The 15,777-nt window shown below is 43.9% G+C and overlaps 1 protein-coding gene across 1 annotated transcript in view; it reads left to right on the forward strand.

The window, feature by feature from the left end:
• Positions 1–15,777, forward strand: part of abcc8 (ATP-binding cassette, sub-family C (CFTR/MRP), member 8) — a 333,471-nt gene that overhangs the window by 39,850 nt on the left and 277,844 nt on the right. Inside the window, exon 5 of the mRNA XM_068046867.1 lies at positions 11,317–11,559. Coding sequence (XP_067902968.1) covers positions 11,317–11,559 — 243 coding nt within the window. The remainder of the gene's footprint in view (positions 1–11,316; positions 11,560–15,777) is intronic.

Here is a 15,777-nt window from a genome sequence, read left to right on the forward strand (position 1 = left end):
TGACAGAGGATTGGAGAGTGGCAAATGTGACACCCTGATTCAAGAAAGGGTGTAAGGACAGTTCTAGTAACTACAGGCCAATTAGTTTAACATCAGTGGTGGGTAAGGTTTTAGAAATAATAATCAAGGAAAAAAATCAACACACACATGGAGATGTTTGAGCTAATTAAGCTGAATGAGCATGGAATTGTGAAAGGCATATTGTACTTGATTTGATTTTGGGGTCTCCAACAGTGGATTCTGGATCTCAGGGTCTTTAACAGTGGGTTCCGGGTTTCAGGATCACTGGCAGGGAGTTCCAAGTCTCGGGGCCACTAATGGGGTTTCCGGGTCTCAGAGTCTCTGACAAGGGGTTCTGGGTCTTGATTGCTCTGCAGAGGCAGGGCTTGGGTTTGGGTGATAGTACTGGATGACCAAACTGTTGTGTGAGATGTTTGGTTGCCCATACTGCTATCAACAAGGGTGGGCACTGAGAGCTATCAGAGAGTCCGCTGGGAAAAGTGTCAAAAGCTCAGGTGGCAGGGTAGGGTCCTCTCTGTATCAACAGCAGTCTGAAGGCCCACTGGTCACCTGGCATGGATCTCATACACCCTTCATTTTGGACCACCCCCCTCTCCATGGTGTGTGGAGTCTCCGACAGAGGGAGGGCCAGGAGGCAGCTGTACCTGCCCATAAGCTCCACGATAAGAGCAGCAGCAGCCAGCCAGACCAAGAAATGCCCACCAGTGCCAGAGAGTGGGCATCAGGAAGGCTGAAAGCCAGTGATTATGAGATTGACTCTTGCCTCCTTGGCACGCCGCTCAATCTGCCTGGCCTCCGGTGCAAGGGCTTCAACATCCATGGCGCTTCATCCTCTCCCTCCTCTGGGTCCTCCTCATCGGTGGAGGACTGATACTCAGGCATCTCATCGGCATGTAAGGCCTCGCCCTCTGCAGTTCTAGATCGTGCAAGCGACATTGTCAGTGAAGAGTACGGCTCTCCAGGAAAGCTGTCACTGATTTATGTGCCCTGCTGCAGGACGAGTTGCAGCCTATGGGATTTGGGGATCACCCTATGCCCATAGCCCGGAAAATCACAGTGGGACTTAACTTTTACTTGTCTGGATATTTTCAAGGATCCACTGGGGTCTCAGCAGCAACCCACCGCCACATCGAGGAGGTGACCAATGCCCTGCTTCAAGAGGGCAGGCGAATATGTGCACTCCCAGACCATCCCCGACAGTCAGGCTGAAAGGGCCATTAGATTCAGGGCGATTGTTGGATTTCCCCTGGAGCATGGTGTGATGGACTGCATGCATGTGGCCATCATGGCTCCCACGGACCAGCCAGCCGCTTTCATCAACAGGAAGGGCTTCCATTCAATCAAAGTTCAACTGGTCTGCGATCACAAATAGAATTTCCTGCAGGTGTGTTCCTGCTTTCTGGGAAGCAGCCATGACATCTCCATACTTCCATGTCCCAGGTACACTGCTTTTCAGACCACCCACTTGCCTAGAGGGATGGATTCTCGGGGACAAATGCTACCCATTGAAGACATGACAACTGACACCTGTGAGAAACCTTCGCAATGCAGTGGAGGAGATGTACAACACCTGCCAGGGCTCCACCAGAGCAGCCGTCAAGCAAGCCATTGGGCTGCTGAAGATGAGATTCTGTTGCCTCGATTGATCTGGTGGAGCCCCAGTGAGGGTTTCACATATTGTGGTGGTCTGCTGTGCTGTTCATGATCTAGAACAGCAGAGGCTGAGGCCTTACATGCCGATGAGATGCTGGAGTGTCACGTCTCCACCAATGAGGAGGACCCAGAGGAGGGAGAGGATGAAGCGCCACTGGATGTTGAAGCCCTTGCACCGGAGGCCAGGCAGATTGCGCGATGTGCCAAGGAGGCAAGAGACAATCTCATAATCACCTGTTTTCAGTCTCCCTGATGCCCACTCAGAGAAACCAATAAAGACTCACCTCAATGCATGTAGGCTGTCACCTCCTCTCTATTTGTGTTCCCTGACTTGTGCCCAGCTGCAAACCATGGGAGATCAATTGTTAATGAGGGCTGTGGTATTGGTATTATACTAAGGGGGAAGAATGAAGTCAGCAACTCACAATTAAGGCATAATGGAATAATGACTATTACACAATGATCATTAATTACTTAAACAGAAGAACTTTATATTAATCATTACATTTCAGATGACAGATACCCGTGACTCCCCAACTGTGGCTAGCTGGTTTTCTTAATACATTTGCAAGTGCTCCCACAAGATGTGATCCCAGCGACAGCAGCTGGGCTGGAGGCAGGCTGCTGATCAGACTGCTGCTTGGCCTGTGTGACTTTGGCAGCTGTCCTCTGGCTGCCTGATGCAGGACTCTTCTCAGGCATCGTGGCTGCGGGAGTTGGGCTCACTAGTGGAGGGGCGGAGGAGCCACTGTCCACACTCAGAGTGCCCTGAGGGAGGACTAGCCTCTCTTCTTCCCATTCAAGGCACGCTTGAACCTCCCTGCTCACCAGAGAAAGATGAGGAGTGGGAGTTGACTCCAGGCACTTTATCCTTCTCTCCCCTTGCCACTACTGTGTCAAGTTTATGGCCAAGCTGATGGCGTGCGCAAGTTTGCGCACATCTATAGGATCTGGCTCTCCATGAGAGTCGCTAGCCTGTTGATGGAGGAAGCCATGCACTCACATGCCTGGGATATGGCAGCACTCATGGCATGGATGAACATCTGCATTGTCTGCTCATGGCTGTACATTGTCTCTGGCACCTCTGCCTGAAGTGAGATGCTTTCCACTTCAGTCTATCTGAAATGATGCTCAGATATTGCTGCAGCTGGGGTTCGATGGACAAACAAAAGCAATCTATTTTTACTAACCTTTTTAGTGCATTAATAACCTTAAAAATACATAGTTTGTTGTACTTAAGCTTCAGAAACACATAATCAACATTATAAAATGAACAGAAGCAAAAGAACAAATGCATATTTTTGTGATGAAGTGCTTAAATGTGTTTTTTATTTGTCCATGCTAAGAGCTTCAGAACTGTTAAAATAGCACAGACATCCAGATGTACAGTCAAGCCACCTGAAACTCATTGCTGCAATAAGTGATTTTACAAAGTTGATAAAATCACTTGAATAATTTAGTGTGAGAAATATTTCATGCAGTTACCCTTTGACCCACAGCAGTTTCCATTTCATAATTCATCATAACTGGAGGTAACACTATTTCATAGCTGGGTGTGATTCTGTATTTGCCACATCCTTCAGTAAGCAGCTTATACTCTGAGCACAGTAACCCTTTGAGGATTATAAGAACTCAGCACAAAAACATAAACGTAACACACCCATATCTAGGTTGCCTGTGGGGTGGGGAACGGTTAGAGAGAGAGAGGGTGAAACTAGGTGCTAAATGGGTGAAATGCTAATAAGACAAGCCTGTTTGAAAGTCTGAGTTTCACACATAATTTTGGTCTTAATTGCTGATTACCATAATTAGAATTTTCCTGGAGGAGCTAAACCAGAAATCTGCAGGTTTAGCACTCAACTACTTATTAGATGCAATTTTCATGGAGCAGTAAATGTGGAATTCTCACACACACTTCCACTGAAGATGTGGAGTGCTCTGGCTATCACACAGTGGCATGTTGCAGGATGGCTCAGGGACCAAGGGCGACGGCACATAGGTTCTCAGCTGTGGAACTGGAGCTTTTGGTGGAGGAGGTCCAGAGGAGGTCGGATGCCCTATACCAGCAGGGGTGAAGGATGCCTTCTCACCCTCCTCTCCCTCCCCTGCAGCAGTTGGTACTGCTCTGTCTGACCTCATGTCCTCCTCTCATTCCTTGTCTAGGCCAAGGGGGATTCCTAGCAATATACCCATAGCCAAACACTCCTTTTTTCCTGTTGACTCCTCGAAGGTGGAGTAGCACAGCACTTATTCTTTTCAGGTGAAGTCCTGAGAGAATTTGCTGAATAAATGTTGCTCGAGTATTGTTGTGGTCTTGGCAAAGTGTGCTAGAAAGTCTCCTGATGTGTTTCCAAGGTCCCCTTCACAGCTCCAGCAGTAATGAACATGAAATGGTGAGTATTCCTTTAAGTAGTGCTTGAAATCAACATCAATGCTCTGTTTATTCTCAAACAGCTGGTTGCCGTTAGGAGAGGGCATTAGTTGAAATGCTCACCACCAAAATGCCATGCAGTCTCTTTAATGAATACTAGCAGGGATTTTAAGTGGCAATCCACATTTTATAAGCTTCTGGGTGGCCGCTCCTAGCGCTGGTTTCAACTCCTTTACCAAGATGGCATCTTGACTAAACGGAGCTTAAACCAGTGTTGTTGTTTAAGATCCCTACATGGCCACTTCAGAGGCTCTATAGTAAAGTATTCAACAAAAATGTTCCCAGAGAGAGTGCAGCACATGGGTGCAGTACATTGCTTCATGGTGTAAGTTTGAGTCAAAGGTTCCAACATGGAGCATCTACAGTCTTGGCTTCAATGCTGGCAAGAAACACAAGGAAAGGAATGAGACTTCTCAGAAAATCACAATATTACAATCTAACATCTGGAACAAAAACAACACTAATATAATTTTGGAAACAGGTTGCCTAATCACAGCTTTGGTGCATTTGGGTGTAAAGCTAAAGAGTGGAAAAAATACACTAACATGATGGAGAGATGGGAGAATGTAACTACACAAATGTGATATAAAATATGCAAGGCAACATATCACTTTGGTTTAAAATTTGCAAGAGAGTAACTGCCAATATATCCTGGACTATTCCACTCAGCCATATTATCTCATTCAGAACTGATGAAAGGTCACAGACCTGAAACATTAACTCTCTTTCTCTCTCCACAGATGCTGCCAGACCTGCTGAGTATTTCTAGCACTTTCTGTTTTTATAACAAGATCTCAAACTTTTCTGCAATGGTTTCTGACATTGTGTGAACCCCAAAATGGATTGCAGCATTTTAACACACTCTTCAAAGTGCTCCTCTAGTTTCTATAAGTCCTATACTTACAAAAAGAAAGTTTTTAAAAAGCATCAATTTTCTAACCTGTGTGGCAACCCTTAAATCAGGACGTCCTCCCTTTAAAGTTTCTCATGGCATTACTACCTGCATTCCTAAGCAGATCCATTGAAATCATGGAGGCCATGAATCCAGATCAGCCAAATATGATTAATAAAATGCTGACACAGACGGTTGGGCCAAAGACCTGTTTCCATGTTGTACCTTTTATGTCTTTCTATGTACAATGCCCATATTTTGAAAATTGCTTTTGAAAGCATTAATTATTGGTGGTTTGTCATATCAAATTAATTCAAAAGTGGCTAAAATATTGTCGGTAACAAATCCCATCTGATCAGGTCATCACCACATCCCCTCACTGGGACAATTTGAAGAAATAGATTAATTAGTAAGGAACTCAAAAGCACTTGCAGTTATAGGGCTGGTCTTTACGGGCCCCTCCGAGGTGAGATTGGAGGTGGGGGGCCGGGGGCACAGAGTATTGCGACAGGCGGAAGCAGGGGATAGTGCAGAGGGCCCGTCGCCTCCCCATCACCCAGAAATCTTCGCGGGGACAGGATAGGCCGACAGCCTTCCCAAATGAGAGACCAAATGAGGCTCTTAAATGGTCTATTATGGCCAATTAGGGGCCTCTGTCATGTGGGAGGATGCCATGTAAAATGAGGAGCCCTGCCTGCGGGCTTGGTGGGGAGCCCCTCCTTCGTGGGCAATTTGTGGCCCACAGAGAACCGTACCAGGAATCATTTCACCCCCCCCGGGACCCCCTTCCCCTGGACAGCAAGAACACCCACAGCCCCCCTTCACCATGGCCTTCCGGACTGGCCCTGGCGACCCACCTCATCAACCTTTTGTCCGTGGTTCCACTGCTATGCCTGGGTCCAAGGCCTCTGCTGTACCGGCAGTGGCCACCGCTCCCAGTGGCGCTGCCGATACTGCTGAGCTACCAGCCCTCTGATTGGCTTTAAAGGGATGGGGATCCCGCCTCTTGCAACTTACATTTAAAAACCCTGAACAATCATTCCAGGGTTTGTGGTTGGGGGTTGGGGGTTGGGGGTGGGTGGGGGGGGTGGGGGGCGTTGGTGGGGCCACGAAAATGCAGTGGTGGGGTTCCACCTGCCTTTTCGGCCTGGCATCGGGAGCCCCGCCACCTGCACAAAATCCAGCCTATATTGTGCCTTTCAATTATTCAGGGCATTCATAAGTCCATCATAGCCAATGAAGTACTTTTTAAATCTAGTCTTCTTGTAATTTGTAATGCCAGCAAACAATAAACTGTAGAGCACCAGAACAGATAAGTGTATTTTAAGATATTTTAAGATACAGATAAGATATGTGTGGGGAAACATTTAGGCAATAGTGTTCACAACATAGCAAGGTTTCATTTACAGTTTGAGAAGGATATAAGTAAGATAAAGTCAAAAGTAATTAACTGAAAAAAGCTGATTTTAAGGGATGAGAATGGAACTGGGGATAATAAATTGGAAAAATTTACTGACAAACAAATAGAATAGTAGTGGAAAACAATTAAAACAATAATCAATAGCATTCAGGAGAAATATAACCCACTAAAAAGCAAGAACAAACTGTCCAGAATGACACACTGAGTAACAAAATAAGGGAAAATTTGAAACTAAAGAAAAAGGCATACACTAAGTACTTGTCCACCAAAGGAGAGGATGATAAAAAGGGCAAATGAAAAGATTAGGAAAGAAGTCAAAAATTAAAGCAAAGAGAAATGACAAAGTTAAATTATCAAGGAATATAAAAAGAAATAATAAAGTACTCTACTGACACATAAAAGAAAAATCAGGATAGGTATAGGGCCATTAAGGATACACATGATAATTACAGAGAAATGGCAGAAATATTAAATAATTACTTTGCCTTGGTATTTACCAGGGAGACTAACATGGTGGGCATGAAATTAGAAGAGATCAAAAAAGATGTAAAGACATTTAAAATAGAAAGTGGGAGATAATTGCTAAACTAATCAAACTTAAAGAATTCCTAGTCAAGGTGGATTGCATCACACATTTTAAAACAGTTGAGGAAGTGACAGCAGAGGCACAACTACACATATCTAAAAATTCATTTAAAAAAAGGGAATACTGCCAGAGGACTGGTGGACAGCTAATGTGATTCCTATATTTAAAATGGGAGCTAAACAAGCCCAGGTAACTATAAACCAATGGGAGGAAAGATAACAGAATCCTTACTCGAAATGCAAAACAGTGAGTCAGCACATATTTCAAAAAGGCAGTTCGTGTTTGACTGACATTGTTGAATTTTTTGAAGTAGTAACAGAAAAGGTAGATAAAGGTAGTGGAGTAGACAAAATACATTTTGATTTCCAAAAGGCCTTCAATAAGGTATCGCATTGGAGTCTAATGACTAAGTCCAGAATATGTAGAGTTGAGACAAGTAAGCTGGCTACAAAACTTGAAACAGAGAGTAGGGGTTAAATATCATGAGACAATACTGGAAATATTCAACAGGTCATCAACCAGAAATGTTGGGATAATTTTCTGGACATAGATTATTATCGGCCATCGAGACAATTTATGGGTCCATAACTGGGCCATCAGAGCAACATGCCTTCTGGGTCAATTTTCCAAAGGCGACCAATTAGCAGGCCACCTCCAGGTTTACTACCCAATGGGTGGGTGGGTTGAGGAGAATTGAGGGCCAATCAGTCTGCTAGCAGCCTTCATAGCAGCTGAAGTGTCAATGTGCTGCTGAGGCAAGAGCCTCAAAGGAGAGTGGAGCAAAATGGCTGTGAGAAAAGGCTGGGGGAACCAGCAGCCATCTCTTCGCTGTAAGACTCCTTTTTTGTCAAAGAGTTTATAGAGTTCTGACCCATGGAACAAGTAATGCAAACTGAAGATTTCTGGAATAAGTTCCATTTACTTAAAAATCAGCAAGAGATTACAAATAAGCATCTGATAGTACTATCACACAGTAATCCCAGATTACACATAAGCATGCTCACATCTACCCCTTTACTTTAAGCTCGAGCAACTATAAGGAAAAACCAGTGAGTAACTGTTTAGCTGGCAACTGACCAATTTGCCCTCCTGACTGCAGCAGTGAGTGCCTTTTCATGATATCTTTTATACTTTTTTTCCAGGTGTGGGTCTGGATATTAGATTTACAGGATCTTATTATCCTATAGAAGTTCTTCTTAATACAAAATGTCCAATAGAATGTTGAGTTCTTTGTCTAAAACCATGGAGTAAAAGCCCACCCTCAAGTTCAGTTCCCGATCAATATGAGTTATTTCCCAGATTCTCTCACCCACCTCATCAGGCTTAGGAATGTCTTGTCCCAGTTATAGTCTCAGCAGTTCACTCCTGCACAAGGTCTTTCTTATCTGTGAGAAACAGCTTGTGGCATTCAGCAGTGTAGTTTACTTTGAAAAGGTCTTTTGGCTTTGCAAAGCATGCTGGTAAAATTTGGGCAATTTTTGAGTTTGGTCAAGTTGTAACGCACCTGTATCATTACAGCACCGTAAGCACTGTCTGTGAGAGCAGTCTCCAGGATCTGCTGGCTTGCTGTTTGCACCATTTAACAGTCAAATTGCATTTTATTTTCATGCTGCTCCGCTCTTACACTGTGCCGCCTCCTCCACTGATTTGTCAAGGGTCTGACACAGCATTGGTCCTGTGTGACACTATTAAAATTGCACTGCCTTTGTAAGCTTGCAGCTAATTGCCTATTTAACAACATTAATTGGCTTTCAGCCACTGCTGGATTGTTGCAGTCACCACATAAAAACACTCTGGGAAAAGCAGAAGGAGGCAGGAAGACATCGAGGGACTGACACAATGCGTTTTTCTCTGATTTTGCTTGCTTCCATGCCTTCAAGCTACCTCAAAAGGCCTGGTATAATTCCCCGTTAACTGTTTTTCTCTTCACAGATGCTGCCAGATCTGTTGAGTATTTCCAGCATTTTCTGTTTTTATTTCCGATTTCCAATATCCACAGTATTTTGCTTTTGGAGCAGCGGTTAGAGGTAGTTACTCAGACTGGTAAAAGGTAGAACATGTTGTTTTACAAGGAGCAGTGGTGGGCCCATTGTTGATCACTATTTACATAAATGATTTGGACTCTGGAATCAGAAGTGCAATTTTAAAATTTGTGAACAACACCAAGTTGGTGGGTAGAGTTAATGCAGAAGAGGACTGCAACAAAATAAAGGAAGACTTTAATAAACTTGGAGAATGGGTGTGTAATTTGCAAATTAACTTCAATATAGATAAGTCTGAAGTGGTACATTTTGGTTGGAAGAATAAAGAGGCCACATACTCCTTGGAAAATAAGTGTCTAAATGGGGTAGAAGAGCAAAGGGATCTGGGGGTTCAGATAGGCAGATCACTAAAAGTAACAACTCAGGTTAATAACGCCATTTAAAAAAAGCAAACAAAGCGCTGGGGTTCATTTCTACAGGGATAGAATTGAAAAGTAGAGGTGTTATATTAAACTTGTATCGAGCCTTAGTTAGACCATGCAGAGTGTGGTCTGCATATGATAAAAAGGATATAGAGGTACTGGAGAAGGTACAAAAAGAATTACTAGAATCATACTAGAACTGAGAGGTTATACCTATTGGGAAAGATTGAACAGGATGGGCTCTTTTCTGTAGGAAAGAGAAGACTGAGGAGTAACCTCACAAGGATATTTAAGATATGAAAGGGTTTGATAGAGTAGATGTAGGTAAGATATTTCCACTTGTGAGGAAAGAGCAGAACTATGGGTATAGCTTTAACATTGTCACTTCTAAATCCAATAGAGAATTCAGGAGAAACCGCTTTGCCCAGACAGTTGTTAGAATGTGGAGTTCATTACCTCAAGGAGTAGTTGAAGTGACTTGGGTTGGCATCCTTCCAGCGACAAAAGATGATGGACATGCAGCAAACAATCCATTTAGGTGGGGTGTCTTCTTTTGGTGCCCCTTTGCTGATGGCTATGAAGACCAATCATTGAGAGGCAGGTTCTGCCAAAAGTGTCACACATGAAACTGCCAGGTGATGCTCTGAGTTGTTGTTTTTAATGTTGGCACCTGTTACCATCTGCTGAAGAAACTGGTCTTTGTGGTAGTGCACACTAGTCCACAGGATGTGTCGCCATTTCCCTCTTTCACCAGCTGGTGACTCCCAGGTTCCATAGTTGGCATTTAGGGCCTTCATGTCACAGTTGAGATGTATAGTATAGATGTATTCAAGGGGAAACTAGTTGACCAAATTGAGGGTGAAAGAAATAAAATGATATGTCGATAGGGTTAGATGAAGTAGGATGGGAGGAACTCATGTTATAACTCAGATAACCAGGTGGCGAAGGAGCCTAGTCTTCATACACTTACAAGCTTTTATTTACAGAAAGACACATTACATATCATGTACTTCCAACCAAACCATCACAGTTTCAATCTGCTTCTGTATATATGAGCACAGCTGAATCCCAGTTAATGCCAACTAATCTGAATACAATTAAACACCCAATTAATATCCAATTAACAGCTCATATGGAGGATAAACACTGGCATAGGCCTGTTGGGTTCAAGGGCCTGTTTCTGTTTTGAAAATATTATGTAATATCTAATATTCAGGCCAGATGCACTGGCTATTTTGCATATATTAGATGTAAAGTGAACATATGGGATGGATCTAGTTATACCATAGATGAGAAATATGATTCATACATACCTTATAATTGATCCCTTTGTCAAAATTCTTTTCTGTAAGTTGACTTGGGTATGATTTTCATTACTAAGTCAAGCTTGCTAATTCCTTCAGGCTAAGAATCCATTATAGAATTCGATTATATATATTTAAGTGGAAGGATAACGTTCACCTCAACTTATATTTGGCTTCAGTGTTCTCAACTGGAAGGGGAATGAATTAGTCTATGTTTCCATTGATGATTGCTTACCTTGACCCTTACTGGGCAAGGTATGTGTGTGTGTGTCTGTCGATGTGAATGTGCCACAAAGCCTGTTGAAACCCACTGCCTGGACTCACACATGAAGAATGGTCATCTGTATGAGATACTAGAGGGCTACCAAATAACATGAAACTCTAACTAACTTAGTAATGAAACTTACATGCAGCACCTACAGGAAAGGAGGGAATAAAAATGGGGAAAAAATGAACAGTGTTTATACGCAACTTTTGCATTATAATGGTAACAAAAAATACTAATGATTGTTAATTTTCTATAATCAGGAAATATTGTAAACTTTCAACCTCATCACTGTTTACGCAGAATTATTAACTCCAGTATTTCTTCTTTCCTGCTTTAGCGCTATATTTTCTACAAACACTCACGAGAGGTGAAACCTCCTGAAGACCTGCAGGATTTAGGTGTCAGATTTTTGCAACCATTTGTGAACCTACTCTCCAAAGGCACTTACTGGTGGATGAACACTTTCATAACAACAGCTCATAAAAGACCTATTGATCTTAAAGCCATTGGCAAGCTGCCTTTTGCCATGAGAGCTGCGACCAATTATATACACCTAAAGGATGCGTATGAAGCACAAAAGGTAAACCAATCAAATATTTGACAGTTTTTTTCTTTAGTTTTTGCATGCTGTGTTTTTTAATGAATTTAATGCGATATATTGGGCTCCACTGACTCTTCAATGGGCAACTATGTCATAAGACTCGGCACTAGCATATCAAGAAGTTCATAGGCTCAGCTGTAAGTCTATGCTGTGCTAGCCAATCTTACCCAGGATAGAGCTGGAAGTGCCACAAATTACCTCATTGCATTCAAGCCAGGGAGGAAAGAATCAACCAGATTCCATGCTTTTGACTGCATACCAGTCACACATGCTGCAAGGCATTCATATGTAAACATCAGGTGAGGACCAATTCTGGCTTGGCTGTGAAGCCCGACAATGGTTAAGCAGCCTATTGATGCTCACTGTTTTAAGTTCAGACTGGAATAATGGCCAATCAGTTGAGTACCACAGACCTGTTGGCACCTATAGCACAGCATCCCAGTATGAGCCACCACTCTCAGAGGAGGAGTTAAAAACTGACTTTCCAGGAGTGGAGCGGAAAGGAGCGGACCTCGAGGGAGAACACCGAGAGTGGAGCCGATAAATTGAGCTCTAGGATCGAGGCCCAGTCACACATTCCGGGAGCAGAGCGGAGTGCAGTCCAGGCGCGCCAGAGTTTGAAAACAAAGCGGGCAGTGACGTCACAGGAAAGCTGCAAGGCGATTGGTTGGTGAGTAATTGCTGCTAGGGAATGACTCTAAATAGCTGGGTAAGTAACTAAAAGTAAAGGGAAAGGTCTAGAGTATTTTTTTTTAATATAGTAGGTAGTGTTTTTCTTTAGGGAATCAAGGTCCCAAGTGTAAATAATCTAATTTTTGGCTAATTGAAGGGGATAAATTAAGGGTAAGTCATGGCAGGGCAACTCGGCAACATGGAGTGCTCCTCCTGTGCAACGTGAGACATCAGGGACACATTCAGTGTCCAGGGCGAACACGTGTGCAGGAAGTGTCTCCAGTTGCAGCCACTCGAAATACTCATTTCAGATCTGGAGCGGCGGCTGGAGACACTGTGGAGCATCCGCAAGGCTGAGATAGCATGTACAGGGAGGTGGTCACACCACAGGTAAAGACTGCTCAGGCAGAAAGGGAATAGGTGACCACCAGACAGAGTAGAAGAACTAGGCAGGTAGTGCAGGAGTCCCCTGGGTCCTTCTCCCTATCTAACAGATTTTCAACTTTGTATACTGTTGGGGGAGATAGCTTCTCAGAGGAATGCAGCAAGAGCCAAGTCTATGGCACCACGGGTGGCTCAGCTGCAAAGGAAGGGAGGAAAAGCAGTGGGAGAACTATAGTGATAGGGAATTCTATTGTAAAAGGTACAAATAGGTGTTTCTGTGGCCACAAACATGACTCCAGGATGTTATGTTGCCTCCCTGGTGCTAGGTTCATGGATGTCATGGAGTGGCTGCAGGACATTCTGAAGGGGGAGGGTGAATAGTCAGAGGTTGTGGTACACATTGGTACCAACGACATAGGTAGAAAGAGGGATGAGGTCCTGAAACAAGAATTTAGGGAGCTAGGTAGCAGATTAAAAAGCAGGACCTCAAAGGTTGTAATCTCTGGATTACTCCCGGTGCCACGTACTACTGAGTATAGGAATAGGAGGATAGAGCAGATGAATGTGTGGCAGAGGAGATGGTGCAGGAGGGAGGGCTTTAGTTTCCTGGATCACTGGGACTGTTTCTGGCAAAGGTGGGACCTGTACAAGTTGGACGGGTTGCACATGAACTGGAACAGGACCGACATCCTTGCTGGGAGGTTTGCTAGTGCTGTTGGGGGGGGGTGGTGGTTAAACTAATTTGGCAGGGGGATGGGATACAGAGTGGAGGTACAGTAGGGGGTGAGGCACAGTCTAATATAAAAGAGAAACTGAGTCAGTCTGGAAGGCAGAGCAAATATAGACCTGTTAAGGCACAAGTGAAAAATACAAGGCTGGATTGCATCTATTTTAATGCAAGGAGTCTTACTAGAAAGGCAGATGAATTGAGGGTGATGATTAACACATGGGATTATGATATTATTGCTATCACAGGGATATGGTTGAGGGAGGGGCAGGACTGGTAGCTCAATATTCCAAGGTATAGAATCTACAAGCGAGACAGGGGAGGGGGTAAAAGAGGAGGCGGCATTGCACTGTTGATCAAGGAGTCAATTACTGCAGTAAGGAGGGATGATATCTTAGAAGGTTCCTCAAATGAGGCCATATGGGCAGAATTTAAAAACAGAAAGGCGGCAATCACTTGGCTGGGAGTGTACTACAGGCCTGCAAACAGTCAGCAAGAGATAGAGGAGCAGATATGTAGGCAAATCTCAGACAGGTGTAAAAATAATAGAGTATCAATAGTAGGGGATTTCAACTTCCCCACTATCAATGGGAAAGTCTTAGTGCAAAAGGCTTAAAGGGGGCGTAATTCTTAAAATGTATACAGGAGAGCTGTTTGAGCCAGTACGTAGAAAGTCCTACAAGAGAAGGGGTGGTACTGGACCTAATCCTGGGGAATGAAGCTGGACAAGTGGTAGAAGTGTCAGTGGGGGAGCATTTCAGTGATAGTGACCATAACTGTAAGATTTAAGGTAGTTACGGAAAAGGACAAAGATGGACCAGAAATAAAGGTACTGAATTGGGGGAAGGCCGATTCAATATGATAAAACAGGATCTGGCCAAAGTGGACTGGGAGCAGCTACTTGTAGGCAAGTCTACATCAGACCAGTGGGAGTCATTCAAAGAGGAAATAGTGAGAGTTCAGAGCCAATATGTACCCATTAAGGTGAAGGGTAGGACCAACAAGTCCAGGGAACCCTAGATGTCAAGGGATATAGAGCATTGGATCAGAAAAAAAGGAGGCTTATGGCAGATTCAGAGCACTGAAAACAGCAGAGGCACTAGAGGAATATAGAAAGTTTAGGTGGGTACTTAAAAAAGTAATTAGGAGATCGAAGAGGGGACATGAAAAAACACTGGCGGGCAAGATAAAGGAAAATCCTAAAGCATTTTATATTAATGGCAAGAGGATAACCAGGGAAAGTGTAGGGCCCATTAGCGACCAAAGTGGCAATCTGTGTGTGGAGTCAGAGGACATAGGTGAGGTTTTAAATGATTACTTTTCATCTGTGTTCACTATGGAGAAGGACGATGTAGGTGTAGAGATCAGGGAGGGGGATTGTGATATACTTTAACATATTAGCATTGAAAGGGAGGAAGTATTAGCTGTTTTAGCGGGCTTAAAAGTGGATAAATCCCCAGACCCAGATGAGATGTATCCCAGGCTACTATGTAAGGCAAGGGAGGCGGTAGCAGGGGCTCTGACACAAATTTTCAAATCCTCGCTGGCCACAGGAGAGGTACCAGAGGATTGGAGGACAGCAAATGTGGTACCATTATTCAAGAAGGGTAGCAGGGATAAACCAGGTAATTACAGGCCAGGGAGTCTAACATCAGTGGTAAGGAAACTATTGGAAAATCTCTGAGGGACAGGATTAATCTCCACTTGGAGAGGCAGGGATTAATCAAGGATAGTCAGCATGGCTTTGTCAGGGAGAGATCGTGTCTAACATGATTGAATTTTTCGAGGCGGTGACTAGATGTGTAGATGAGGGTAAAGCAATTGATGTAGTCTTCCTGGACTTCAGTAAGGCTTTTGATAAGGTCCCACATGGAGATTGGTTAAGAAGGTAAGAGCCCATGGGATCCAGGGCAATTTGGAAAATTGGATCCAAAATTGGCTTAGTGGCAGGAGGCAGAGGGTGATGGTCGAGGGTTGTTTTTGCGAGTGGAAACCTATGACCAGTGGTGTACCACAGGGATCGGTGCTGGGACCCTTGCTGTTTGTGTTGTACAATAATGATTTAGACGTGAATATAGGAGGTATGATCAGTAAGTTTGCAGATGACACGAAAATTGGTGGTGTTGTAAATAGTGAGGAGGAAAGCCTTAGATTACAGGATGAAATGGATGGGCTGGTAAGATGGGCAGAGCAGTGGCAAATGGAATTTAATCCTGAGAAGTGTGAGGTGATGCATTTTGGGAGGACTAGCAAGACAAGGGAATATACAATGGATGATAGGACCTTAGGATATACAGAGGGTCAGAGGGACCTTGGTGTACTTGTCCATAGATCACTGAAGGCTGCAGCATAGGTAGATAAGGTGGTTAGGAAGGCGTATGGGATACTTGCCTTTATTAGCCGAGGCATAGAAT

The sequence above is a fragment of the Heterodontus francisci genome, chromosome 14 (assembly GCF_036365525.1).
Source record: "Heterodontus francisci isolate sHetFra1 chromosome 14, sHetFra1.hap1, whole genome shotgun sequence".
Lineage (NCBI taxonomy): Eukaryota > Metazoa > Chordata > Chondrichthyes > Heterodontiformes > Heterodontidae > Heterodontus > Heterodontus francisci.